General features: G+C 36.8%; 1 protein-coding gene across 2 annotated transcripts in view; it reads right to left on the reverse strand.

Moving 5' to 3' along the window:
• Positions 1-3,096: 3,096 nt before the first annotated feature.
• The window catches only part of FAM135A (family with sequence similarity 135 member A), a 78,262-nt gene continuing 54,511 nt past the window's right edge, over positions 3,097-26,847 (reverse strand). For both annotated transcript variants that reach the window (XM_058019718.1, XM_058019717.1), the window contains 10 exons: positions 23,201-23,274; positions 22,756-22,910; positions 20,208-22,512; positions 17,633-17,793; positions 15,898-15,989; positions 13,769-13,866; positions 8,417-8,568; positions 7,389-7,499; positions 4,105-4,218; positions 3,097-3,355 (listed from right to left, as the gene is read on the reverse strand). In XM_058019718.1, the coding sequence (XP_057875701.1) occupies positions 3,150-3,355; positions 4,105-4,218; positions 7,389-7,499; positions 8,417-8,568; positions 13,769-13,866; positions 15,898-15,989; positions 17,633-17,793; positions 20,208-22,512; positions 22,756-22,910; positions 23,201-23,274 (3,468 nt within the window). In that variant the 3' untranslated portion in view covers positions 3,097-3,149. The remainder of the gene's footprint in view (positions 3,356-4,104; positions 4,219-7,388; positions 7,500-8,416; positions 8,569-13,768; positions 13,867-15,897; positions 15,990-17,632; positions 17,794-20,207; positions 22,513-22,755; positions 22,911-23,200; positions 23,275-26,847) is intronic.

Below are 26,847 nucleotides of genomic sequence, written 5' to 3' on the forward strand. Positions count from 1 at the left end.
AAAAGAAATAAAAGACTTACAGCTAGCACAAAGCTTGCAGCAGGTCAGTTCAGATGAGCCAGATGTACTGGTCTTGGAGACTACCTGGAAAGCACCACAAGCAGCACTGTCCTGGGCAGCACTGATACTGCCTGAATGCCCCCTCTGCCTCTGAGACCATGTCAAGAACCTTGGTTATCTGAACACCACACCTGGTCAGGGCTAAGCAAATAAAACCAGCTTGGAATCAAGGTTGTTTCGTGGTTACAGAGTAAGTTTTCCATCAATGTCAAATCTCTTGACTCTGTTGCAAATCCTGGTGATTTCCAGTATAATATGAACTCTTTTTCCAAAGTTGTTGCAATGCCTAGATTTACAGTGAGAGAAAGTTGAGTTTGTATCAAGGATTCAAACACAACCCAAGGAATTAATTTATATGCAGAACATGGAAACAGAGGTTCAGACACTATGTCATTTTATGCAGTGATCTCCTCATTACATCACTGAGAGCTTTCTGAAGTAACAGCACCAGCCTACTGCCTTCAGGGAACAAGAGGCTGACAGTTAAAGGAATGTTAAGACCTCAGTTCTTACCTCTCATTCTGTAAGCAGCACAATTCTCTTTGAAGCAGCTGCAGGATGCCTCCATGAAGGAGAGGTCACTATCTCTAAAGGAAGATGAAGCCCTCATTCAAACAGAAGAGTGGTGAGATGGTGAGTAGCAGCACTTTGGAGCTTCTGCTGCATCAGATGACACTGACTTATGAATACACTGGTCTGTATTTAGGTCTAGGAACACTGCAGGAGCAGGGGGAAATGCCAGGCAACACATGCACAGTTGTCCACAGTATCCCAGCCTGCATGTGTTGTTCAGGGAGCAACTGCAAGTGACCACACATTCTGTGAGTGCATGGGAACCTCCTCAGCTTCAAGGACATGTTGGGGTCACCACGCCTCTCACTGTGGTCAGATGGCACATCCTTGGGGACTTTGGGGTGTCAAACAGCCCTCACACAAGCTACAGTACTGAGAGGGCTACCACACCACATATGGAGTAGGCAATAAAAATTAAGGAAGAGAGAATGAATGCCCTGTTCCTTGTGATACTTACACAAAAATATCACACAATGTCCTGCACCATCCATTTTCCTCAAAGAACAAACCTAATTCAGACTGCTTTAAATAGACAGGACCTACTGTTACGTTACCACCCCACTGCCCTCCCCCCCAAAAAGAAAAAAAAAAGAAAAAAAGTGGATATTTCTGTCATGATACTTTTGCTTTCCTGATCACAAAAGCATGCTTTACATGTTCTGGTTTCCAGAGACAGAAAGCAAGACAGACATTTTTCAATAGTGACAGAACCATTTAAATACTTGTTTCTTAAACAGAACAGTTTAAAGTCTGAATTGTGAATCAAGGAACATTTTGTAACTTCAGCTCCCTTCAACAGCTATTCAAAGTTGAGCCAGTAGCCAAATCCAATAATAATGTTAAATAAAAGACAGTTGAGATACAAGAACATAATTTAAACATTTAGAGCTTAACAGCAACATCATAATACAAAATTAAAAACAAAAATAGGCATTTTTATAGTGCGAATGTATTAAAGATATCTTTGTTTCATAAGGACTTGCCTAACACAACACTAATAAAATACTCTGCAGTATATACAGTGCTGAACTGCAGATGCTCAGATACTCATTTCAGCATCTTTTAAGTTATAGGGAACTCCTCCTATATATTACAAAGACAATTATACAACATTCCATATCCAATGCAATATCATTTCATCTATTATTAAAGAAATTTCATATATATAGAATCACTTCCAACTATTATTGCTATATTAATTTCAAAAGTACAAAATTATTAATTATATACAAAAAGCCTCCCCAGAATTTTGGTAATTAGCAGAACATTTCAGTTTCTTTAATTGCTTTCATTAGAGTAATTTTTTCATTTTATTAACACCAGATGCAATAACACAATGCTAAAAATAAACATGCATTATACAACAAATTTATATTTTTCAAAAAATGTTCATTACAATTAGTGTACAATTAGTGAATGCACATATAACTCTTTTCCCCCACCTTTAGTGAGCTATTGTTTGAAACAGAGAAAAGGGAAGGAAGAAGAAACCAAACAATGCTATTCAGCACCAGTAGAAAGTCGGATCTTTAACATTCCTGTATATCAAAAACATTTTATCTGTGTCACTAAACAGGTAAAGTTTACAATAGTCTCATTTGAAGATGTATTGATTTATATTTACAATACTTTATAGTCAATAAAACATTTTAACAATATTTAAAAATTGTTTAAATTCATAAAAGTATTGCAGAAATTTATAACATTTACTTATTTTAAGTATATACAAGGAAGTCCGCGTAAAATAGTCCATGTTCATCTGAAGAACAGACAGAGTAAGGAACCATCTTAATACAGTTTGCAAAATCCCAATTATTTGAAGGCAGCTATCATTGAACATTTAATATCCTTAGTTGCCATTTAATTCTGAAAACAAAAGTTCCAGTCTTAAAATTTGAGTATGTAAACTAACATGTTTTTGAGATCAGCAGAAAATGTATTCCCACAGGCATAACATATTTAACAATGACAGTAATGTTTTTTTAGAAAACTGTTAAGCTGTAGCAGATATTTTCAAATAATTTTCAAATACTGTAATTTTCAAATATCCGGTATTTTAGCAGCTCATTGTGTTTCCAGTTAAACTTCCTACAGTGCTAAAATACAACAAGTGAACACATAAGACATTGTTAGAATTTTAAAATCCAATTTATTTTTGGCATCTAAAGCCTCTTGTAAAATGTAGCCAAGTAATATCGACTTCTGTTGTCTGAAAGCCAATAACCAACCAAACAAAAGTACACACTGTGCTTTAATCTCCAAATAATTAGGTACCCAAAATTAAGAAAAAGTAATAGAAAAGTAAAAAGAACAAAATAAAAAAATATTGCACAGTCACATTACCTAGAAAGTAAAGTTGATGTTAAAAAGCCCTAAGTGTGGATGATATAAATTATCTTCCATATAAAAAGTATAAATATCTCTTAAAATACAGCTGCAGCTATACTTAAACACCACACATTATTTGAATTCATCTTTTAATGAGGTAATAACCAAGTCTCTGACAATGCTTTTCTCTACTGAAAATATTTTAGGGCAGCAACAAGAAAGAATTTTTCTAAAAATATTTCTGAATCAAGAACAGCAATGTGTGCAGCTCTCCCTATGAGAGAATCTGCTGTATTGGGTAATGCATTAATTACATTATAACGAACCAAATTACATTCCTTGTTTTGAAGAACTGGCAGAAGCAGGTTCTGGATCATTTCAGCATAAATTGGTCCTGTAGAGGAAAAGAAAAGTTGTACTGTGCGAATTGCCAGAAACTAACACAATTCTTTGACCTTGAACTCAGAATGAACACGTTTCAGAGTAAGAGAAGTAATGAAATGTGTTAGGCTGTGGTTCTGTTAAGATAGAATATAAAGAAAATTTAATTTCCTCTAGAAATGTTGGAAAAATAATTTGAAGCTATGCATTTTAGTATTTGTACATTTATAGTGAGAATGTACTTATCAGTATTAATTTATTATATTACATAAAAGTTATTTGTCAATATATAATACTAGAATGCAATTGTGCTGGGATATCTAAACAGTAAGTACAGCAACTGACCCTAACTGATTATGGAAAAATTACCTTTTTCCAGTGCTATTATTAAGCCACAGCTAAATACAGCCCAGGGCTTGATGCTACAATTTGATATCCTCAAGAATCAAAATTATTTGTCCTCCCTGTTCATGAAATGGTACATCAAGAGCTGTGTCTATCTCACCTAACTATTAGTGAAGTCAGTGAGCTAGAAACCTGTTCAGTCTCATCTCCATCTGCATGTAACAGAACAGGACAGAGACAGAAAGCAAGTCAGCCTCCAGGTGGATTTTCTCCCTCTACTGCTACTACAAAGTAAGCCCAAAGTTTCTAACACATCATAGAGATGCCTCAGTTAAGCAGCCAGAATTAAATGGGAGGAAACTGATATGTGTGAGGTTTTAAGCTGAGTGGTTTGTTTATTTTGTGGATATTTATTACCTGATTGTTTATCCTTTAAAGCTGTTTTACACATCTCAATGCGAGCAGAGTGATAAGGAACGTAACGATCCTGCAGAGATCCTACTAACACAATGTTTTTGAAGTAATGAAGACCTACAAGAAAAAAGGTATCACTTATAGCAAATCCTCTCATCTATTGTTACTGAATAATTAAACATTTTACAATTGATGTTTGGCACTAATTTATTACAGCATCTTGCACAAAAAGGGAGAAAAACCAATTTTGACAGGTAGAGCTACAAAATAATGAGTTGTTTGGTACCAGCCTTTCCTCTGTACATATTTAACAGACACGGCCATGGCTCAGTTTTAGAGTTTCCATTAAACTGAGCATGGTTCAAACCTTCATCTTGTTTCTTGGGAATACAGTGGTTGGTTCCTGGCGATACAGAAGAGAGCAAAGCCTCCACATGGCTTAAGACACCTAAAGATGGATGGTGCCTTGTCTTCACTGATGTTTCAGACAACAGCTGCATTACAACTCGTGCCTAGACCAACACACACATGATACAGCCCACCCAGTGCAGGTGCCTCTCTAAGGCACTGCCTCACTGTAAGGCTTAACCAGCTCAAGCACAGGTGCAGAATTCACCCAAAACAACCTTGAAGTATAATTAAACCTTTATAACTAAATCCAGACTTCCTAATTCCTGAACAAGCGTGCTCATAGTAGAACAATGCAAATGCAGGAACCCCCAGTAATGACAGAGTTACAGCCCTTAAAGACACTGAATTGTTACATTTTCTGTAGAAAGCTGCAGCAGATTTCTGGCGCTGCCCATCTGCTTTAGACCAAACACAATGGAGCACTTTAGGAAAACAGTTTGCCTTAGAACAGCCCCTTCTGAACATCATATTTTAGACATAAGTATCATCAATCTTTCATTATGAATAAGTGTTTGATCAAAACCTTCAGCAGAAGCAAAGAAAGTATATAGGGTATTTCATAAGTGAATTTTACTGTTTACCTATTCTTTATCCATTTTGGGGTTAAGCAACATGATGTGTTTAACATGTGTGTTCTCCAGCAAATTTAAAATCTGGAGTCACAAGCCACCATACAACTATGTAGCTGAGACCTTGACCCTCAAAAGCACCACCTGCTTTTGAGCAGCAAGTTTTAGGTTTTGCTGCCTTTGGGATTTTCCAAGAGGCAAAGCCAATGTCCAAAGAAGACACCACATGAAGCAGCAACAGTTTCTTCATTTTAGACCCCTATTTAACTCTATGATACAAAAATCAACAGAAGTTGCAAATTCAGGGCTGCACTTCTCAAAAGTGTTGTCAATCTCTTCCATGTACCCTGGGGTTAAGTGACTTCTGGAAAGACTTATGTTTAGAATCACTGTTGAGACCAGCACAAAAGTTCCCTGTATTGAGATTCTGAAAAGAGGAATTGTGCAAGTTGGGGAATCCCAAAATGCCTCTCACCTTGTGTCTGAGAGTCAAGATCAGCCAGTACTGTATACCCACTGAGAGAAGAGAGAGATGGCAGGACAGAAGCAAGCCTTGTACAGATATCAAGAGTTAAAGGCATCAACACCTACATTGTACATACAGTATATTAACTCACCCCTCAAAGGAAAACTTTCTTCCTTCTCTATGAGGGAAGCATAAAACTTAATTTCTTTTCTCTTTATTTCAAATCACTAATTTTTAACATCTCTTTCTCCTGTTTCCCTCAGCCTTTCCTTCTCCCTTACACTGACCTCACTGAAGGACCAGGAAACAAGATAGAGTAGCTGAGTCTGTGGCCCAAAATACAGCTCTTTCCATCTCTTTGGCAAGCAAGAAAAAACTGAGCCCGAAGACTTTTATATTCCTTCTACCATTTATGGGGAACAAAGTCTGAAATGCACATTATGACTCTTGAGACAATCACAGAATCACAGAAATTCTACGTTGGAAGAGACCTTTAAGATCATCGAGCCCAACCCATGTTCTAACACCTCAACTAGATCATGGCACCAAGTGCCACATCCAGTCTTTTTTTAAACTCTTTGAGGGATGGTGACAATGCTATGCAGGTCTTTCAAAAATCCTGTCAAATAAAGGTCTGCCATCAGAAAATGTGTCCCATTTCTACAACAGACAATAGTACTCCAATGACACTGTCTCTAGCCGTGTTGAGATACATACACACAAAACCCATGGAATATGAATTTTTTTAAAGCCAACTGATTAATTAATCTGGTTATGTCTTAGCAGGGGTCCCACAGTCTTACTCAGCATCCAGTGTGTAACTTCTCACATAATGTCTATTTATATTCAAACATTTCTTTTCAAAGAAAGACAGCAAAACTAGATTGATTTCACCTTTAAATAACAATTCAGCTTTAAATATTACTGTATCATCAACAAAATCACTTTGTGGTAGATTCTGAAGGGAAAAAAACCCCCAAGTTTTTCTAAAATAAATTCTTGATCAATATTCCTATCTTACAATTTTTCTTTTTGCTCCTTCCTTATTATTTTCTGCTTCTTCCAGGTCCTTCTTCCAAGCACCTCAAGAGCTATATCTCAGTCTTTTCCTGCCCATATATTTGTACTTGGTTGCTTTTGACAAAATTCCAGCTGTGACAGCCTAGAAATACTTTGATCCAGGAGTGTGCCTGGATTTTTCACAAAACAGCACAAGCATCTTGGGCTCCACAACTGCTTGACTGACACACATTCACATACATCTGTCAGAAACTACCCCCCTGCTGGCACGTTACCCACTGGCAAAACACATTCTTGGCCAACAGTTGAAATAAGGATATTCAACCCAGAGAAAACTGTATGAATGATATGGTATGAATAATCTAATTGGGGATTTAGCTATTATGCTAAGTACGACTTCTCCTTCCTTTATGAAAATAAGGTTTTGTTTTCCCTGACCATCTTAATGAGGTAATAAAAGATTTATAGTATAAATAAGAAAGGCATATACAGGAACAGATAATCCTAAATGTGTAGGAATGTACTTGACTCGTCACCCAGTGGCTCATAGATATTTTAAAAATGCCCTATTTATGTATTGGTATAGTGGCTGCACTCAAGTTCTGCTCATTAATTAGGAAGGAAAGTCTCAAAGTAATATCCCACCTCTGCAACAGAAATGGTTCACTGTTTACTTTATTTGAAGAATACAGGACTTAAGTAACTCTTAAATATTAAAACTGAAACAGGAGCTTTTTGAAAATAAAGGGTTTTTTTGGGAGTTTATATTTACATTTATACACAGTTGCCTTTAAGAGATAGGAAGCATTAACAAAGCTTACCTGCTTTTTTACTAAGTTTGTATAAGAATGTCTGTCGTGGATCTGAATGGTCTCGACATGTCAGTTGCAATAAAGAACCAGACTTCTTCCATTTCTGCATAAACCACAGTCCTGCATTGTTAGGTACAACATGAGTATGGATCCACAATAAAATATGAAAACTAATTAAACACAAGTATAGTATGTAGAGTTCATAACAGTCTCTCAGATGTTAATTTTACTTTTTATGTAAGCATTGTCAAGCTCAGAAAAAATTTAAATTTTCATTTTCTTTCCTGTCTATCTACACAATGAAACATGAAGGCCTTTATTTCAACTAATGTACATGCCTGCCCACAAAAAATAACTTCCAGAAAGTCTAAATACAGTATTGTTAGCCAGAATATACACATTCTATTTCAATAATTTGTATAATATTAGAACATTTTGATGTTCAAAAAACAACAGGCATTACTTCTCCAATTTCTAAACGGAACTCAATAAATGTAACTTGGAAAAAGGAAGCAGAATCTTCTCACAGGAATGCCACAGTAGAAAGTTTTGTTTGGTACTATTTCTCTTTATGAGTCAATAGTAATAATAGGTGGCTAACTGACTTTTCAGGAAATCTTGCCTCCCTCACCATGCACATCTGCAGAAACACACTGCAGGTTGTAAGGCATTTTTGAGAGAGAAAAGACACAATAGTTTAGAATTATTTTAATGTATCTTATATAATTGTTTGGCAGATTAAGTATATTCAAATTCAATTTATTATAAATTCAGCTCAACAGATTAAAACTGGAATTTATTTATGCTGCAACAGAAAATCTAACCCAAACATACTGGAAAACACTTAAGCCAATCTCCTTTTGCACCTACTTTTATTGATACTTTATTTTTATAACCCTTCTCTCTGCTTACGACAGTGAAATATGCAGTTTGTCACAATCACAGTAATGCAGAAATGTGCACCCCACATGAAATCGCTAAGTTCATTTCAAAGACAAGATTTCCCCTAAACTAAAGCTACTGAAAATAATATTCACCTGTATTAACAAGAGCACTGCTGTTGTAGAGGGTGCCAAGATGTGGTCCAGACAGAGACAGGAAGGTATGAAGTTTGTTGAGGTAATACTTAAATCGATGTCTTGTGAGCACTGAACGGATTATTAAATTACCCAGTGAGTGTCCAATAAAGCTGTCAAAGAGAAAAAGCAATAGAACATGGAATTTTATAACAGGATTTTTTTTCTTTTCACAGAGAAAAAGAAAACTGGTGTCATGAAATGCTAAAAGGGCATAGGAAAAATTAATGAAAAGTTTCCATTCAGACCTGTATTTTATGTCATTCAGGAGGCATAGCTTGTCCATGTCTCTCAAGCTCCACAAACTCATTAGAAACATGTTTTGAACTCCTCCAGAAATATTTAATACAGCATTTTTGAAAAGCTAACAAAACCAAACTATCCTTCCCCCCAGCATCTACCACCCAAATCCAAGATTATTTCTGGGTTCATTTCCCTTAGCACCAACTATTAAGAAAATATTTTATGAGCCATGCATGACTGAAATCATCATTACTTTGGCATGTGATGGCACTCAATATGATAAATGTATCAGCATTCCTGAAACAATCTAGTGGAGACAGATTCCAAAGGTAGTCCTAATAGGGCTTAAATGAACCTGATTATTTAAAAACAGAAGCACCACCTCAGATCTGCTTAGCAGACTGACCAAAAGAAGTGATTATCAGTTTGAGCAAGCAATTGAAGAATATGTCTCTGTCAGGACAATCATACTTTTAGGTGTTTCCCTGGTTAAACAATTTAAGGGAAAGACGGATGGAACTCTTTACTTTCTTGTATCTAAAGATAAATATTACTTAATGTGAGGTGCTTACTGTCATATATGCAAGCCTATATTAAGCATTTCTTTTAAATGGACACCACAAAATCAAGCAATTCTAGTTATTATGCTTACAGATCCCTGCTGAGATCAGGCCCACACCAGACTAGGCGCTGACTTAAAGAAGACCGGACTCACAAAGTTAGAAGGAAAAAGTACCTTCCTGCATTACAGATGCAACCCCAGGATATGGTGAAAACAGAAAACCATCCAAAATTATGTACAGTAGAACTATCACTGCTGGATCACATACGTGCTGCGGTATTATACCTCTAGGATCATCCTTCCTGTTTGCTCTGTATCACTACATTCATCAACAAAAGTGGCCAAAACAAAGCTTCCTGCAACATCTGTGTAAAATACAGTGCTAAAAGATTACTTGACTGTTTAAAAATTGGAAAATACCAATTTAAAGGTAACTAAAAAAGTTCAAACAATTGGTTATAGAATGGCAGAACCACCCGGAACTCCTAAACTTGGAAATAATTATGCATTTCTGTAACAGAAAAGGGGGTTTTGTACATTATCAATACAGTGTTTAAGCATGCATGTATATTCTTCTCAGTTGCTTTTACTACTAGATTTCCAATATTATTTGTATGAGAAATCCTTTTCTTGAGCTTGCTATATTTGCCTAACTAATTCTGAAATGAAAGATTATGTATCCTCTGTGGTGTCAGCACAACAGCAGTGCATTTGCAAAACAAAACACTGAGCTGCTCTCTTGAATACTAAAATTTAAAACTATTCCACTGGAGGACATCATAAAAATCCACACAAGAACAATAAAAACACAGATTTCTTTAAGAATTAGCAAATGCGCGCAGAAATTGAGTTGATCCCAAAGATGATCTGTGTGATGTAACTGCTTTTGAGTAAAACAGATTGTTTTCTAAAGAAGATCTGAATATTAGCAGAGATACTCTCTTGACACTTTTCCTACAGTTCAGACAGTATTTACTAAAAGTCATAAGGGGATAAGAAACTCTTATACTGTACCATAACACAGGGCATTTTCTGTGAAAAAGGAGCAATCCATCTATCAATTCTACCATCCCTAAGAGCACAGGCATACTTAACCAAAACTTCAGAAACATGGAAGATCCATTTTGAGGAAAAATGGGAGCTCACAATTAGCTGTGTGAATGTACCTCAAAGACTAAACACTTGTAGTTAATTTGAAAAGCCTTAGAAATATAATAAAGGTTACAGTAATATATTGTGATCCAATTCAGATGCTTAGGCGAACCCACAATAAGTCTTAAATTTGTTTTTTAATAGAGAAAGGTTTTAAAAATTGCTGAAATCAAAAAGGGGAGGAAAAGGAAAATCCTTCAAATAGGGTCTTGAAAGTGTAAAACAGGAATGTAATCCATTTTACTCGTGGGATGCTCTGCAAAAGCAATGAACACTAGGTGGCAATATTACTATCTTCTAAATATATCATTAACACACTGCAATTAACAGAATGACAGTTTTTATACATGCTTTATGATACAAGTCTACCAATTCAGATCATACTAGAACATCAGACACAGGAAAACCTCATTATTCTGTGTCAATAAACAAAAAATCCTGTCCAACTATAAAAATTCATGGAAGGAAGAAAATCAATTAAGATTCATAATCAATGAGGTGCTGAAACAACAAACAGATGATTTAATATATGCATAGCATTAAAAACTTTCGTTGTTTTTTTTATGAGCCAATGTTACTTAGGGAAGAGGATGACAAGCTGATTAATCTGCCTGAGGTCAGAGTCCAATACAAGTCATCAGAAATTTACCTAAGACCTTACATGTGCAAAATGGTTTCTGAAACTACCATATGAGAGCAGGTGCTTTATTCCCCAGCTGCCTGGTTACCTCAGGACTTCCATCCTCAAAGATACTTAAAACTGGAATGGGTATGACTGAGCAGTTTGACATGCTTCAAAGTTGCATTAACTTTGATGGTGGCATTAGCTTGACTGGTCCAAACGACCTCCAGATGTCCCCTCAACCTAAAGCCTCCTGTGGTTCTTTATTAAACAGTTCTTTTATAAAGCAAATTGCATTTGTTTTGAATCAAGCTTCCAGCTCATTCTTCCTCCATGCTTGTTGTGAGCACAGAGATTTTGTTGAGAGATGAAGGAACGTGTTAGTGAATTGCTGCAATAGCTGGTATTAGCTCTGCAGGTACCAAAAACATTTACTGAAGCTGACACTATGCCAGTGGTACAGGGAGTGTCTTTTCTCAGTACAGGAATGCAGCACAGTAAGTAGAATTTCAACATTACCTGAGAGCATGAGACTCTGCATTTATCGAAATACAGGGCAGAATCTCAGAACATCTCTGGACCTATCTTGACCTGAGCTGATTTTGATTTATTTAAGCTGTGACAACAATCATCTGCCAGTGAACTACCAAGTCAGGTCTAAAGTTGTACTAGTTCCACTACAGTTTCTATTAATAACAAGTAGTTATTCTTTGTGGCCTGAGCAGTGTATCAGCAGAATGAGGTGTGGTGTGTATGACTGTAGGCACAGGTATCATATGGCAGAGGTCCCCAATGGTCTATTAATGGTCACTGCAGGAGCACAGCTGTGTAACTTTGGAGAAAAAGTCAGTATTAGGGATAACAGAGATAATGGGAGGGAAAAAAGAGTAAATGGGAAACAAACAAAAGAGCATACGTGCCAACTGGACATATAGAAATACAAAATTAATCTATCCAGACCCAAGGCCAAGAAAGCTGGAACTCTCACCATGAACATTACTGTCCTTATACTGAAGCCTGGGATGCTGATGTCTAACTGCTTAAGCAAAACAGAATCTGACCATCTTAGGATGCTGGCTTTTTTTGCCATACATAACCACAAATTTGGAGACTGATGTCTATTTTGACTGGTTATGGAGCAACACTCATAGAGAGAACACTTCCTTTAGGAGATGGGGAGATTTTTTGGAAAGAAACCAGCATCATTCAGGACACCACAGATAACTACTACAAGGGCTGTTTTTTACAGTGGCATAACCAAAATGAGGCAGGAAAGCATTGGCTTCTTGAGCAGAGGATTTCTCATCAATACTTTCCCAGGCTTTCTGGGTCGGCCCTTCAAGGCCTTGCATAGAGGCACATGTCCTTCTAACAGCTCTCTCATGTAAACTTTCTCATAAGAAAAGCTTAAGTTGGGAAATGAAAACTTCAGCTTCAGTAGGGCCCAAAACAAGTACACACCTTAAAAAGGAAACTAAAATAAAAATTCCTAAGTTTGTTTTTTTCTTTCAAATGACAAGTAACAAATAAAATTGAAGAATATTTACAAATCCAAGGTCTTATAAGAGAAGCAAACCAAAAGCAAACAAGAGTTCAGTTCTCAGGTATAAACAATGAGAAGATAAGTGGGTGGGTTAGCTCATTAGAGCCTTCAGACAGCAGCATGGGAGAGAAGATCCTGGTGTATGCTGGTGGGTTACAGATCTCTCCCAGACCAAGGGTGTTACAAGGGGTATGCTACACCATGTAGCCTATCAAACAAAAGTATGATCACACAGCGCTTTTTAAATTTTTAAATCAACAGTTTAGACAAAATTAAGCATGTCAGATCTTGCCTGTCTCAAAACAGAAACAGTTGTTTAAATAGTGAGATTATGTTTAAATGTTTTAGATGTTTCCTCCAGCTGAACAAGGCCTACCAAACACATGTGAATGCACACACTTCTCAGAAACACATGTGACCAGCAAGTCAAAAAACCTTCTGGATGTATAATTTGAAGGTGCCTAAACAAATTGATAAAGTCAGGCTTGAATTAGGTCCTTTCATCTATTGATGAGCTAACTCCAGCAACACTGCTGAGTTTGTAAGGTAGTCTGCCCAAATGGTGCACCCTAGTTTGAAAAAATAAATGCAACCAGCATTCCCTGGAGGTAAATGTAAAAGAAAACAGGAGTGCATGGACTGTGGTCAGCCCTCTAATAAGATGTAAAACATGTTCTTTAGCAGATGAAGCAATCAGAAAACATAAAAAATAATGAAATATATTTTCATGCAGCTGCCCTTCAATGTCACAGGTAAGATGAAAGTGCCCTGTAGGAGTGACAAGACAGTCTGCCATGTCATACTGGGTGAAGGGACTGTAGAATCAGAAGGAAGCTAACTTCATCCTGGCATAGTGCTATTACAGGTTCCTTTGACTTTCTCAAAATACCATCTGTTTTTCTGCAGAACTCTATTATGAAGAATTTGTGGAAGCACAAGGCAGCAATTCCTTACATGTAATGCTTAACCTCTGCCCTAAAATCACCAGCAGATGAGCTTACAACATTGTTCAGTCTTCCTTCATCTGGCAATTCCCTCTCTCTCCACTGTCCTCCTTTCCCCTACTCCTCCCCCATCCCAAATTGCTTTTTCTCATCTCTCTTTCGACCTGCTCCTGAGCATCACAGTTTAAAACAACCCAGGGCTCTAGTTTTAAGTTTATTTCTGTAAATAGTATAGAACAGATATTACCTGATTTTTGAAAGGGGTAGATTATAAATTTGTATATACTGTATAATTTCATCTAAAAGGCGATCTGTCATGGAATCAAAATCAGCAAAGGTATCATTCTGTAAAATAAAAGAAATAAAAAATAATAACTGTATTTTCCAATGCAGCAATATGCATTCTGCATTCAGTCTGAATTCTTACTCCCCAGTGTTTTGATCAACAGCACACAAATAAAAGCATTGATATTAACTCTGAATACAAACACTACAGCTAGTTATTATAAACTTTTCATGTCATTTTCTTGTAACACAGAATAAAGTGATACACATTTTACTGTAAGACTACTTTCTTCTAAAACACCAAAACAAATCTTAACATTATACACCCAGCCTTACTTCTAAGCTGTTCTCTACACTTAAGATTAGCTGTAGTGAAACAGAACCAAGCTGCATATTCAGAATTATATCACACTGCCCATGAAATAGAGATGAGTTAATTACTGCAACAGCAGCCTACAGTAATACCAGTTAATCAAAATGAAACAAACAAACAAACAAAATCCTTAAGGCCTTATCCTCAGTTCATAGCTGATTCTCTCCAATGATCAGCAGTTAAGAAATTACAAGAGATAGGCAAAGCCTGCCTAGAACTTTTCAACACAAGTTCCAAAGGGTCTGTGCTAAAATCTGTAGTGTTCAACATTTTGGTAAATGATCTGGGAAAGGAAAGAAAGAGATGAAAAACGACTTTGTAGACAAATCTAAATATCCAGAGTAGTCAAATCTAGAACCAACCAGAATTTCACAAGAATCTTATACTACTGCATGCCTGGGTGATAAAATGGCAAGAAATGCTAACACATGTTACACAGAGAAAACCAGCCCTAACTGTATAAGCAAACAATAATCTACATGTCTGTGTTGCATATAATCAGCATGTTAGGAAAGCAAGGAAAGAAAATAGCAATATAGCATTTTGTCATCTTAAATGCCCTGTCTAGTTCTGATCATTCAGTTTAAATGACAAGAAGTTTCAAGCGGGCCAGGAAGGGCACCATGGAAGAACAGAAACTTTTCACGTCTAATTGTAAGAAATAATAAATGGACTAAGTCTCTTCAGTTGCCTCTTGAGGGAGAAATTGTACTTGCTTATAAAATATGTGATAAAAAAAATTATAAAAACTGAAGCAGTGAATGAGGAATGATTATCAAGTATTTTTTCCAAAAAAACCTGTAAGGTAAATTACTTCCATTTCCTTGTTTGTAAGTGAATTATTAATAGAATTAATCTCAACTGTATGCTATGGATACAGAAGTAAAAAGATTCAAAAAGAATCAGCCAACATTAAGGAGAAAAGGTCTGTCAGCAGCTATTAGGCTCAGTGGAATCCACAAATCAGAAAGTCTCACAGCTGCTGACTGACACAAACCATAGGGCTAGAGAAGAGAAAGCCTGGCTTGGTGCCTGTCCAGCCTGTTTCACAAAGCATCCCAGCAGCTACTGCCAGAAAAATGCTTGTGCACGTAATGAAGCTTTTGTTTGAGCCACTGACAAGATTTTGTTCTAGTTCATCTCTGAAGTATGTCTGATACAATATGTAATACACACATACACATAGACAAAAAGTAAAAATTGGTCTTTTGTGCTTAGGCAAGTTTAATTCATAAGAAAATAATAAAATTCACAGAAGTTTAACACAAGAGGTAATTTGATATTTGTTCAGTGTTATGATGTAGATCTTGCAGAATGCTGACAAAAGAAAAAGCAGCAGGAATTTTGTATTTCTCAGATCCTCTGAAATAACATATCTCCCCTCTTGCCACACCAAGAGTTTTCACTATTACCATTTTTACCACTAGTACTGAGCATATTTTATCCCCAATCCAAACTGCTTATGCTGAGAACTTAGGAGGCGCAGTACACACAACATATTGGTAGTAACAAATGTTACCCCTTAAAATATTTACCTTCAATACCATACAAGATTTTGTAATTACTTTGACACAAGGCACAGATCAAATCATGGATTCCGTGAGAATACAATAAAAATACACAAAATGTGGTAATCACAGTAGTGCAATTAAATAAATGTCTCTGAAGGTTTACACTGTTCATAGTTTTACAAAAATTCTTTTTTAGTTGGCAAATACCTGATTCCTTTCAGACATAAGAAATTCAATTCTTCCTCCAGGCAGCCCTAGCTCAATGTAAGTCTTCACTAATCTTAGATCTGCGCTGTTACCTTCAAAAGAAAAACAATCAAAGGTTGGATTCTGCAAAGTTAACTTGCAATAAAAGCACTCAGAATACTGAAATGCATCTCTGGCACAGCTTTATATTTAAACACAGCTAATTATAGCCTGAGCCCTAATTAAAATTCAGTGAGACTTTGAAAGATAAACTACAATGTCAAATTAAGTGACAAAATGGTTTATGAAAATGACATTTGATGCAAACACTTTTAAAAAAGCAAGGATGTAGGAAGTCTTGTTTGATTCTGTCTTAGCCTCCAACTGATACATAGCACTGTGAACATCACATTCTTGGAAACCTAAGTAATTTTGATAAAGCAATTTAAAGAACTCAAAGTGAGCTTAAAGAATTCAGTGAAGGAGTATTTCATAAAATGAAAAGGCAGAGTGAACTATCAGCAGATAAAGATACTTTAGATACTGTGGTACCCAAAACAACAAGTGCTAGTTTAACTAGTATCCTGAAGATTTTTCCACATCAGTCAACCCACGACAGTAGTCATGGATGTTTTTGAAGAAAAGGTAGCCTTTTTTGCCTTCAGGATTTTTATTTACATCTGTCATTTATAGGAAATAGCTTGTATAAGTTTGCCATTTCATAAGAAAATTCTAATTATGTGGACTTTCCTAAGGCTTCAAACACATGTTTTTTTAACAACCGGCTTCTTGGTCAAATTAACTTTTGTGCTGCTTCTACATGCAATAGCATGAGAATATCTACACTAGTAAGAGGGAATACCTCTGAATCCTGTTTTTAAAAGTACTTAACAAAGGCTATTTTCTGCCCAAATGAGGAAAGAAAAACTATGCCGTTATTTTATTTTTTTAACTTAGGAATTTGAAAAATGAAGAAGGTGCCTGTGCAGTGTCGGTGCAGTCCAATACTCTATTCTACTGCCCTCTTGTGATTCCTTATATTGTTAATTTAAGAAGTGTCTCAAAAATGCACAAAAGCTAGAGGGGCTATTGTTTCTTAATATACATTTATGCTTTGAACTAAAAGCAGATTAATATATTCAAGCTACTTAAACTTTTATAACTCTTTCAATTAAAAAGAGGTTTTTCTCACTTCTACCAAAGTAGAATCTTTGTCCTTGGAAATATTCAAAAACCCAGCTGGGTTGCATCCTGGGCAATCTGCTGTAGACTCTGCTCTGAGCAAGGAAGTTGAACGAGACAATTTTCAGTGATCCCCTTCACCCTCAACCACACTGTGATTCAGTGACTTAACCTTTTAAAACTTCATAAACACTTGACTGTGCTTTTTACATGTACTATTTCTTTTTCCTAACAAGATGCACATATTTCATTTTTTTTTGACAAGACGGCAATTATAAAGAAAACAGTTTTGTCAGTAACTCCATTCTATTACCACAACATGGACAAATTCCTTTATGACATAAAAAACTGAAAGATGCACTTGATGTGAACTGTGGCATTAAACAGATTTATGTGCAGGGAAGTTTTATTAAAGACAGAAAACACATTGTCAAATGTAGCAGTACAATGTCAGATTCCCTTTCCCTTCACTGAGCCTATTTCAGGTGTTCAGTTCAGAGTCTGAATGCCCAAAGCAAAATCTCACTGGTAATCTGAACTGCTTTCTTGTACAATATCACATTTCCCAGCATACCATCTAGGCCATGGACACAAACTATAAGATGTACTCCTTCTTCTGAACACTCATCATCTTCCATACTGAAATAAGGTATCGAAGAAGCCAGTTGGAAAACATCACTATACATAAATCCAGGAAGTTTAAGTTGCCTCAATTCTTCTTTAGCCTGTAGGAAACTGGAACAAAAAAATACTTATTATACATTTACTATTGCTAGATAAATGTGGGGTCTTCCAAGATACAGTTTTCTACTGTCATTTTGCTTTGTATTCTATGTAATTAATATGAAGGAAAAGATATTTATCAAATTACTATTTTCACAAAATAAGCCATTTCCTCAGAACATTTTTACTGCAGATTCCTACAGCCCCTTTTCCTCTGTAACAAAAACCATATCTCAAGTTCTACTCTCTTCTCATCTTTGCAAACTCTCAAGTATTTCTGAAACCACTAAAGATAACACATTCATTGTGGTCTTAAGCAAGCAACAGTGTCGCAGACATTTTTTCACAGAAATCCTTTCTTTCAGATTTCTGCATTTTCTGGGAAGCAAGGGCCTCAGAAAGAGAATGTAAACAATTGTTATCAGCTGCTGTGGAGTGCAATAGGATGCACCTATTTTGACCTGTGATTGGTTCATGTTCCCATGTTTATAATTAAGGGCCAATCACAGGAACAAGCTGGGGACAGAGTCCCTGGACACAACTTTGTTATAGATTCTTTCTTTCTTCTTAGCTTAGCTTTAGCAGCCTCTGCAACTTCTCTCTTTATTCTATTTAGTACAGTTATAATGTATTATATATCATATATCAATAAATCCAGCCTTCTGATCAAGAAACAAGATTCTCGTCTCTCTCTCACCTCCAGCGACCCACACAGGACGCTGTAATACAACAGCTTTGTTTCCACACAATAAAAAAATTATAGAAATTATAACCAAGTGGAAGTCAAGATTAAGATTTTCACTGACTTTTGATAATTCTTGCCAAGCCTATTTCTTAGGTCAGAAGAGAGCTGGAGTCAGTGCTGTAATGTCTCCCCATAAGGTTCCTGTGGTAGGCTGAAAAACTGACTTGCTTCCCAAACAGCCAGATCCAGACTTCTGATCTTTTACCTATTCTATGAAGGCATACCCTATAAGGTTTTTAATAGCTGAGATCCTCACATGCTATTGGGTTTCTTGGGTTTCTTCCTCCCTTTCTTCCACTTTGTTTAGTTTTTGTGCATGGCCTTCCTAATTGCATATCAGTTTCCCTGCAGCACATAAAGCTTTATCCTTTCTTATGCTTCCTTAATCCATCTGTTCTGCATGATCCCTCACGGTGTCACGCTGTACCCCATCCTCTTCTGCCTGCTCACTGTTTCCCTCCCATTCCACCTTTTGTTTTCTGTTTTCCCTGCTTTATCTTTAGCTCCTTCCTCACTAACTGGCAGGAGCAGGCCTCAATGAAGTCAGCCTGAACAGAAACCACTGCTGACAGCTGCTCTTATCACTCTGCAACAGAAGCTACTCAAGTTTGTACTCAAGGCATGTTTCCTGAACACAGCAAGGGTGGTTCTTTATGAGCAGACCATACCCTCTGGATTCACAGTTATCTCATATTCCAGGAGACTCTGCTTTTCCTACAGCCAAGTCCTTGATTTTATTCCAAGCTCCGTTTTATTGTTACAGAACAGCCTGAGTAGTCTCTGCTCTTCATCTTTCCCATTGCACACCAGTACCACCATACAGTATTTCAGAAGCTACTTTTCTGGCCACTTCTAACCTGTTTTCCTCCACCTGACTGCTTACTCCTTCTTTCTGTTCTCAAGCTGCTTTTCACGAACTATCTGGTCTTTTATCTCTTCCACCTGCTCAGCATTTGTTTCTACCTCTCTTTTAAATTTTCTGTCATTGCAACATTTTACTTCCAATACAACACATAAACTGCTGCTTCACATGTTTATTTAGCAGCAGGAGTTTATCAGGGAAACTCCTATGTTTACAGCAAGAAGAGGTACAATCTGGGATCCCTGACATTCCTTTAAATTTGGCTTTCCTGGTCTCCAAACTGCAGTGTAATTTAGAGCACTATGGTCTCTGAGGTGTTACATTTTTGATATTTGGAGTTAAGATTTAAAAATAAGGCCATTACCATAGCTTGCATTATGCATTTGCTTCACTTAACTAATCTGATGGACAACCAGTTACACAATGTTTTTTGGATTTATGTTTTTAAAGTCATATTTTGCCAAGTTGGCTATTTTAACAATTCCTATTTCATAAAACACCATTTTTATGCTCAATAGCATAACATTTTTTACAACATCATTCTTCAGCTGGATGATTATTTTTTAAACATAACAAAGAAAAATCCTGTTTTGCTTGTTTTTCAAACCACATGAAACTACAAGATAACTCATAGAAGTGTAGTGCTAAGACACTTTTTATCTGAACATCTAGAACATGCTGTTACTTGGGCATGCTGAATCCACAAGCCACAGTTCTGGGGCATTCTACCCAGAAGCCCAACCATGCTTCTTTTCCCCTTCTCTATTATATTAACATAATTTCTAGAAGTAAAAAGCTTGTTTTAAAACAATCACTTACGCTAACATTTGAGGTTTTGGGGAGCTTTCATACCAGGAAACAGCTGAAGCTGAGCTGTAGGATGTGCTGCCTGGCTGTTGTGTAATTGCATCAGATTTGTTCTTTGAAGAAGAGGTAACATTGCAGGGAGAGTCTCTTAGAGAAGAAGGGAAAGACAAACAGCCAGGAGTACAGACAGGAGGCACAGGCATTATGTCTTGCAGGTGTCCACTGTCAATCATTTCAGATCTCAGGACTCTCTCTCCAGCTAAGCCATGATCCTGGTCAGCACTGCATGCTCCATCTAATATACTATAATCGGTTTCTTCATAATACCCATTTTCAATCATTTCTTGATCCTCCTCTTCCTCCTCATCTTGTTGGGAAGAACAAATAATTTGTTTTTCATATGCTTCCTTTTGAGGGCTAACAGGATTGCTCTTGTTCATAGGCCAAATATCTGAAATATCTGCGCTGCTCCGAGAGCCAAAATAGTTTTCAACAAGCCCTTGCTTTACCATGTCAGCACTACCAGTTGGAGAAGGATTATCTGTACCAGTTTCACTTTTAGCTCCTGACAGTTCTTCAGTTGTGCCCTTTAGTTCTAAAGGCTCATTATGTTCTCCTTTGTTTATTTTTTTAACTGCTGCATTTACAGATGAAGAACCTGAAACAGCAGATGGCTCACCCATACAAGTTGTTTCCAAACACAAGTTAACTGTTTCTTCTGCAGCTCTAGGAGGCCTTTCAAGGTCCTGAGGGTCCTTGCAGGTTGCACCAGGGCCTGTTTGTGGGCTGTAACTTTCCACATCAGTAGGCGTGTCCTCATCTGAAACAACCGGGTGTAACAAATCTTTTTTTCCTGAGAGTGAGGAATGTATAGAGGGAGTTTTGTTATCCAAGTGCTCTGAACACACAACAAGCTGTTGCTGCAAGTTGGTGTTTGATGTTTTACTGTCATCACATTTTGGCAAGTCAATTGCTCCTAGATCCAATACTGTTTTGCTGTCACTTAGCTGGCATTCAGGTACAACAGATATCTTTGAATTCTCATCAGGTGACAGCTCATCATCATCTGAAGGAAGTGAATTTATGGATGTCAGGGATGACTGTATTTCACTTACAGCGCTTGTACTCTCAGTGCAATGGCTTTCGATTGTATTTTTTATTGCACAGTCTGGTTTTAGTAAAGGCTGAGGAAATGCTCTCTCACCATTGTGTGCACTTTGTCCATGAACATTTTCAAAAACATGATCAGGGTTAGGGTGAGTTGCAAAAGAACTTGGTTCACTTTCTACACCTGAATCTGAAAATCTAGAAGAGGCATATGTCACACTAACATCAGGTAATTTAGTCATGTCTCCACTTGCAGAGATTTGACTTTCTTTTGTTGAAAGAGTAGGTGGATCGCTTTTCATTTTTGTCAAGATGTCACTGGTATGCTGACAGTTTCTCTCATGGACCTCTTCCTTTTCAGGCATGGGGTCCTGTTCTCCCAAATTCAATTTGTTTCCAGATCCTGAAGACTGAATATTGGGTGTCAACAAATTCTCTTTGTGCTCTTCATCTTGTGGAAACTTAGCCCACGATCCAGTATGAGCCACTCCTTTCTCCTCTTCATAAAGATTCTTATCACTTGCTTTGACCTCAGTTGTCCTGACTCCTGAGGAAGCTGGTTGATCTCCATGACAATCTTCAAGTGTACCTCTGTGTTGTAAAGCACCATCTGCTTGAGCAGTTCCAGAACCTGTCTGGGAGATGGTCAGTCTATCAAAAATAGCCTCATTTTCACAGTGCACAGGACTACTGGGACCTGGTTGGTCACCTTCAGTCTTGACAGCCATTTCCTCATATGGCATCAATGGAAGGTCTCTTGGAGTTATTTGCCTGATGCAGGCCTTTGTATCACAAGGAATTCCACCCACTCCAGGGTCCAGCCCCTCGTTAGCACTGTACGAAGGCTCGCCCTCTAACCTTCTACAGGCATTTTCCAGTGCTGCACTTATCAAACATTTGTATCCTACTAACACCACAGAGTCCTTTGAGTTCTGTTTTACGACTTTTTTGGTGTTTTCAGCTTTCATTGTTTTTATGAGCTTAGCAACCTTTGCTTTGGATTTATTTGTATCTTCATTTTTCCCTTTGAAGGTTTTTGTTAGCATCTTTTCAGTTTCTGAATGCCAAAAGACGGAGGCACCAGCAGGTCTCATTTTGAGTTCTGGGCTACTAAAACCAGCAACAAAACCTTCTTCAGCTTCTAATTTATCCAGTTTATTGGACTCTGCCCTTGGAACACTCTGAGCTACCAACCAGGGTACATCCAAATCTTTCAAAGAAAAAGGGGGAAAAGAGAAAGTATGTTTACATTAAAATTATGCAGATAAGTAATGCTATAACACACTAGCAATTATAGAATTTTACACATCCTCTACACTTAAAGTAAAACCCCATATTCTATCAAGTAAATGTAGTTCTTTAAAGCCACCAAGAAATTTATAATAAAATACTCAAGTTTTACATAATTTTGCTAATTTCTTCAAAAGGAAATTGTACTGTGAGCTGTGTTTACCTTCAGTAATTGAATCTAAATACCGATCTTCAAAGATAATAGGCAAGGAGTTCATATCTCCATCTAGTTCACTGCATTCAATAGGGAGGGGTGGAAGAGAACTGCAGAAGGAAATGTTTTTGATAGCTGCACACACCTGTAGATGACTTTGAGCACTGAAAAAAGAAGCAGTCCTCCATGAAAACAACAGAACTATTTATTTTTACATTAACAGAAATTACCAACAGTTTAATTCATTTTAGTAGAAGCTTTTCTACTAATTAATTATTAATAGATTGATTATTTAATAACTTCTTCTATAACTACCAGTACTTTAAATCTATATTGAGAACAAAAGTTTCTCATTAATTTCTTATGTATTTCTGCAATGCTACTTCTACACAACACAAACTATACAGTAACAGTACTACATGCTATATACTGTGCAATTTCAAAGGCTACTCACTGTAGTTCTTGAAAGGCAAGAGCAGCTTGCCTAGGATGCTCAAAGCAAAAGAATGCTTCAGCAAATCTGCGCACCTGCAAGACACAAATGAAGGTAGAGCTTATTTTACCTTACAAATAATTTTCAAAAATCCACCAGCATTCCTATGCATCAATGTATCATTTGTATGTATAATACAGACAGTTACTTTTTTTTTTTTAAGTTGTTCATTCTGGATGGGTGACACAGACAAGACTAGTGACTGAAACAATTTTAATTTGTGCTCTGGATAACTGGGAATTATATTAGACTCAACTGCCTGCTGAAAATTTTATTTCCAATAAATCAATCATCCAAATCAGGTTCAAACAATAATGCACAAAAATACTATTGGAATTTTCAACTGGAAGAAAGGAAATGACTCTTCAATTCCCACTTCTGAATAAGCCTGAGTATTACCTTCAGAAGCAGAAACCCATTAGATATTCTGCCATCTCAAAATACAGAGGAGTGTTTCAAACTTTCTGTAAGTATCCTCTAGCCCACAGTAAACTACTCTGCAAAACAATCTTTAGTTTGCAAAGATTTCAGCTGGAAATTATGAAGACAGTAACAGAATGTATATTAATCATAAGCACTGTATTAAAGACTTAATTGTATGTTTGAGGTCAATAAACAATACAATACTGAAGTGATATTTATTAACACATGGGAGTATACTTTTTACCATCAAACATGTTAAACCATCAATATTTTACCATCAAATACCTGCTAAAATAGAGAATGTGAATTATACAGCAATTTCCTGCAATTGAAAACATAATCAGTGTACTGAAAATGTAGTATCTAGAAACCCCAAAGGTTTTGTACAAGATTTCTCACATTTCCAATATTCTACATAGATACTAATTCAATCAATATGCATTTTATTTTTGCAACTGCCAAATTACCTGCATCTAAAAAAAGCAAAACAAAGGGAATGTGCTGTGCAATGGTTGTTGGCAACAGCTTGTTCGTTAACATTAATTTGGTTGTATCAATTTCAACAGAATTTCTATCCCACTTGGAGAATTACATGTTAGTCTACCAAATCAATAACTTATTTACCAAGCACTTCCTGACCTCCTACACTCCTTTATTTCTTCAGTATACTCTGTGTCTTCCCCTTGAATGACGGAACTTCCTGAACAGACTCTGGGAGTTTTCAGTGTGAAACTGGCAACAAGCGGATGACCGAGCTCAGCTCCCTCATTCAGAGCCTCACCCAGCATCTGCCCCCACCCCGAGCACAAACATGGCTCTCTGGAAATCTTGTCCATGAACTGGCAAATATGAGACTTTTAGGACCACATTAATTTTGTTCAGAGATGAGCACTTGCATGGGATTTTCCCTCCTGATACACTGCCCACTATACTTTTAGAGAGAACCACTTGGATTAAGTTCTGCAGCTTCTACACCTTTTTGTTTTATTAATACAAGAAGAACTGAGGAAAATTTTTTCTAAGGTGCTTAAGAAAAAACCCAATCCCAAATCACAAACATTTTTACCCCCAATCTCTAACTTGCAATAAAAACTGAAAGTTTTGTCCCAACCTCCCGGAATTTATTGTACTGTATTACCTGAAATTAATCTTAGTCATAACATCATCTCTGAATAGTCATGGAAAATGCATTGAAGTAAAAAGAAAGCACACAATTCAACAGTTACTTGTAAATGCAACTTCACTCTTGCCAGAACTCAATTTGCTTTCTTTCAGAATTTGTTGTTATGAGTTTATACAGACACATGTGGAATGAGAATTGATGTTCCCAAGTAATTTGCTGCATTTTTCCTGCTGTCTTTTCTAAACAGACATCTACCTTGCAAATACATGATTTTTTTCAGATAATCCCCACCCCCTTATCCAGGAAGGAGGGACTGTTATACAATAGACTTAACAGATAATTTTACTGCTTAAAAACTAGATTTTAGAACAATTCATCATGAAGAGTGGACATAATCACTTTAAATTAAGCAATCTAAAAAATAATTAAAGATCCTAATCAACCAGGTTATTTACCAAGCACTTCCTGGTAAATATAGTTACAGGAACATTGCCAAATTAGTAGATGTCTGTGGTATATATCAAGAAATGGGAACACAGATGTTTCCCAGGAAGCAAGCAAGGCAGTTTTGAGTTTACATGAGAGCACTTCACCACATAAGGTAACTGGAGTTATATGGCTAGTAGATCTTTAGAATACTACACTCTCTCCCATGGAAGATGAAGGCATTTTTTCTTTTGCAATAAATCCCATTTGTAGTTAAGTAATTCCAGTGCTTCTGAAAAAAATCTCAATACCAGCTCCAGACAGCTCCACATAGAATAGCAAGAGTATAAAGTTAGTTGAAAGCAAGCTCCTAAAGCACATAAGAGCTCATTAATGAGAGAAAAGACCCCCAATCAACAGTAGTTTATTATGTTTAATAGGTGCTTAACTTACTGAAGGACTGAGGCACTTGCTAGGACACTGTTAACCAGGCTCTGCAGAACCAGAGTGACTGCCAGCTCTGCTAATGATGCAGGAACCACTGACTTGGGCTGACTCCACAAGGACTTTGCAGGAGGAAATTGCAGCTGCTATTCCTAATCTCTAGACTTCCCAGAGGCATGGTTTTTATGGTCCTCCCAATGGGAACAGAAGAATTGTGTATAAAAACTGCTGTGGTATACATATTATGTGTCTGCATATTTACGAATAGCAGTCAGAGACCTTAGTTTACAGCTCTCCTATTTTAGGACTAATCAAACTGAAAGAAATAATTTTGGAAGAATATATTCAGGCCTACCAGAAGATGTCACTACAGAATAAAGAGATGAACTAGTTTAGTGTTCAAATGTTTTGTAATATCAACTAACATATTCTGAGCAGTGTTTTCAATAAAATACATTTGTAAACCGTATCAGGTTGATCAGTATGATCCATGTAGTAGGTGGATGTTCAATTTTAAAGTATTCCTCACTTTTTAATGTAGGGCTTTTCCAAGTATTTGAAAACAGTTAAACAGTGAAACACTAGAGTAAACATAAGTAAAATTATTAAAATAATAATTTCAATACATGAACAACTCTTCAGCAGAAAGAGTTTATAGACCAGTTTATACCTGGTTTATAATCATCTGTGCAAAGAGGGTGAAAGTCATTTGACCAAATAAAGGTGGCAGGCCTATCTAGGGGTATTTCAACACAAGTATCTTAACCACTCAGGTAATCACTCCCTAAAAGGGTTCATTAATAAATAGAACAGTGAGAAATTTCCTGTGGAAGGTATAGTCTGGAAATATTGCAAGAAGAAAAGCTAAAATGAGATTTAGCATCCAGTTGCGAACACATCAAAATACCCATTCCCAAAATAAAAAGGTTTCTTATTCCAGAAAGGACAGGTTAAGTCTCTTAAGAGGAGAATTAGTGGGTCATCTTCAGCCTGGAGAAATGGAGGCTCAGGGGAGACTTCATTACTCTCTACAACTACCTGAAAGGAGTTGTAGCCAGGTGGGAATTGGTCTCTTCTTCCATGTCCCAGGTGAAAAGATAAGAGGAAATGGCCTTAAGTTGTGCTGGGTAGGTCTAGGTTAGGATTTTTTTTTTCACAGAAGGAGTTGTAAAGCGTTGGAACAGATTGCCCA

Source organism: Melospiza georgiana, chromosome 3 (assembly GCF_028018845.1).
Source record: "Melospiza georgiana isolate bMelGeo1 chromosome 3, bMelGeo1.pri, whole genome shotgun sequence".
In the NCBI taxonomy this organism is placed as follows: Eukaryota; Metazoa; Chordata; class Aves; order Passeriformes; family Passerellidae; genus Melospiza; species Melospiza georgiana.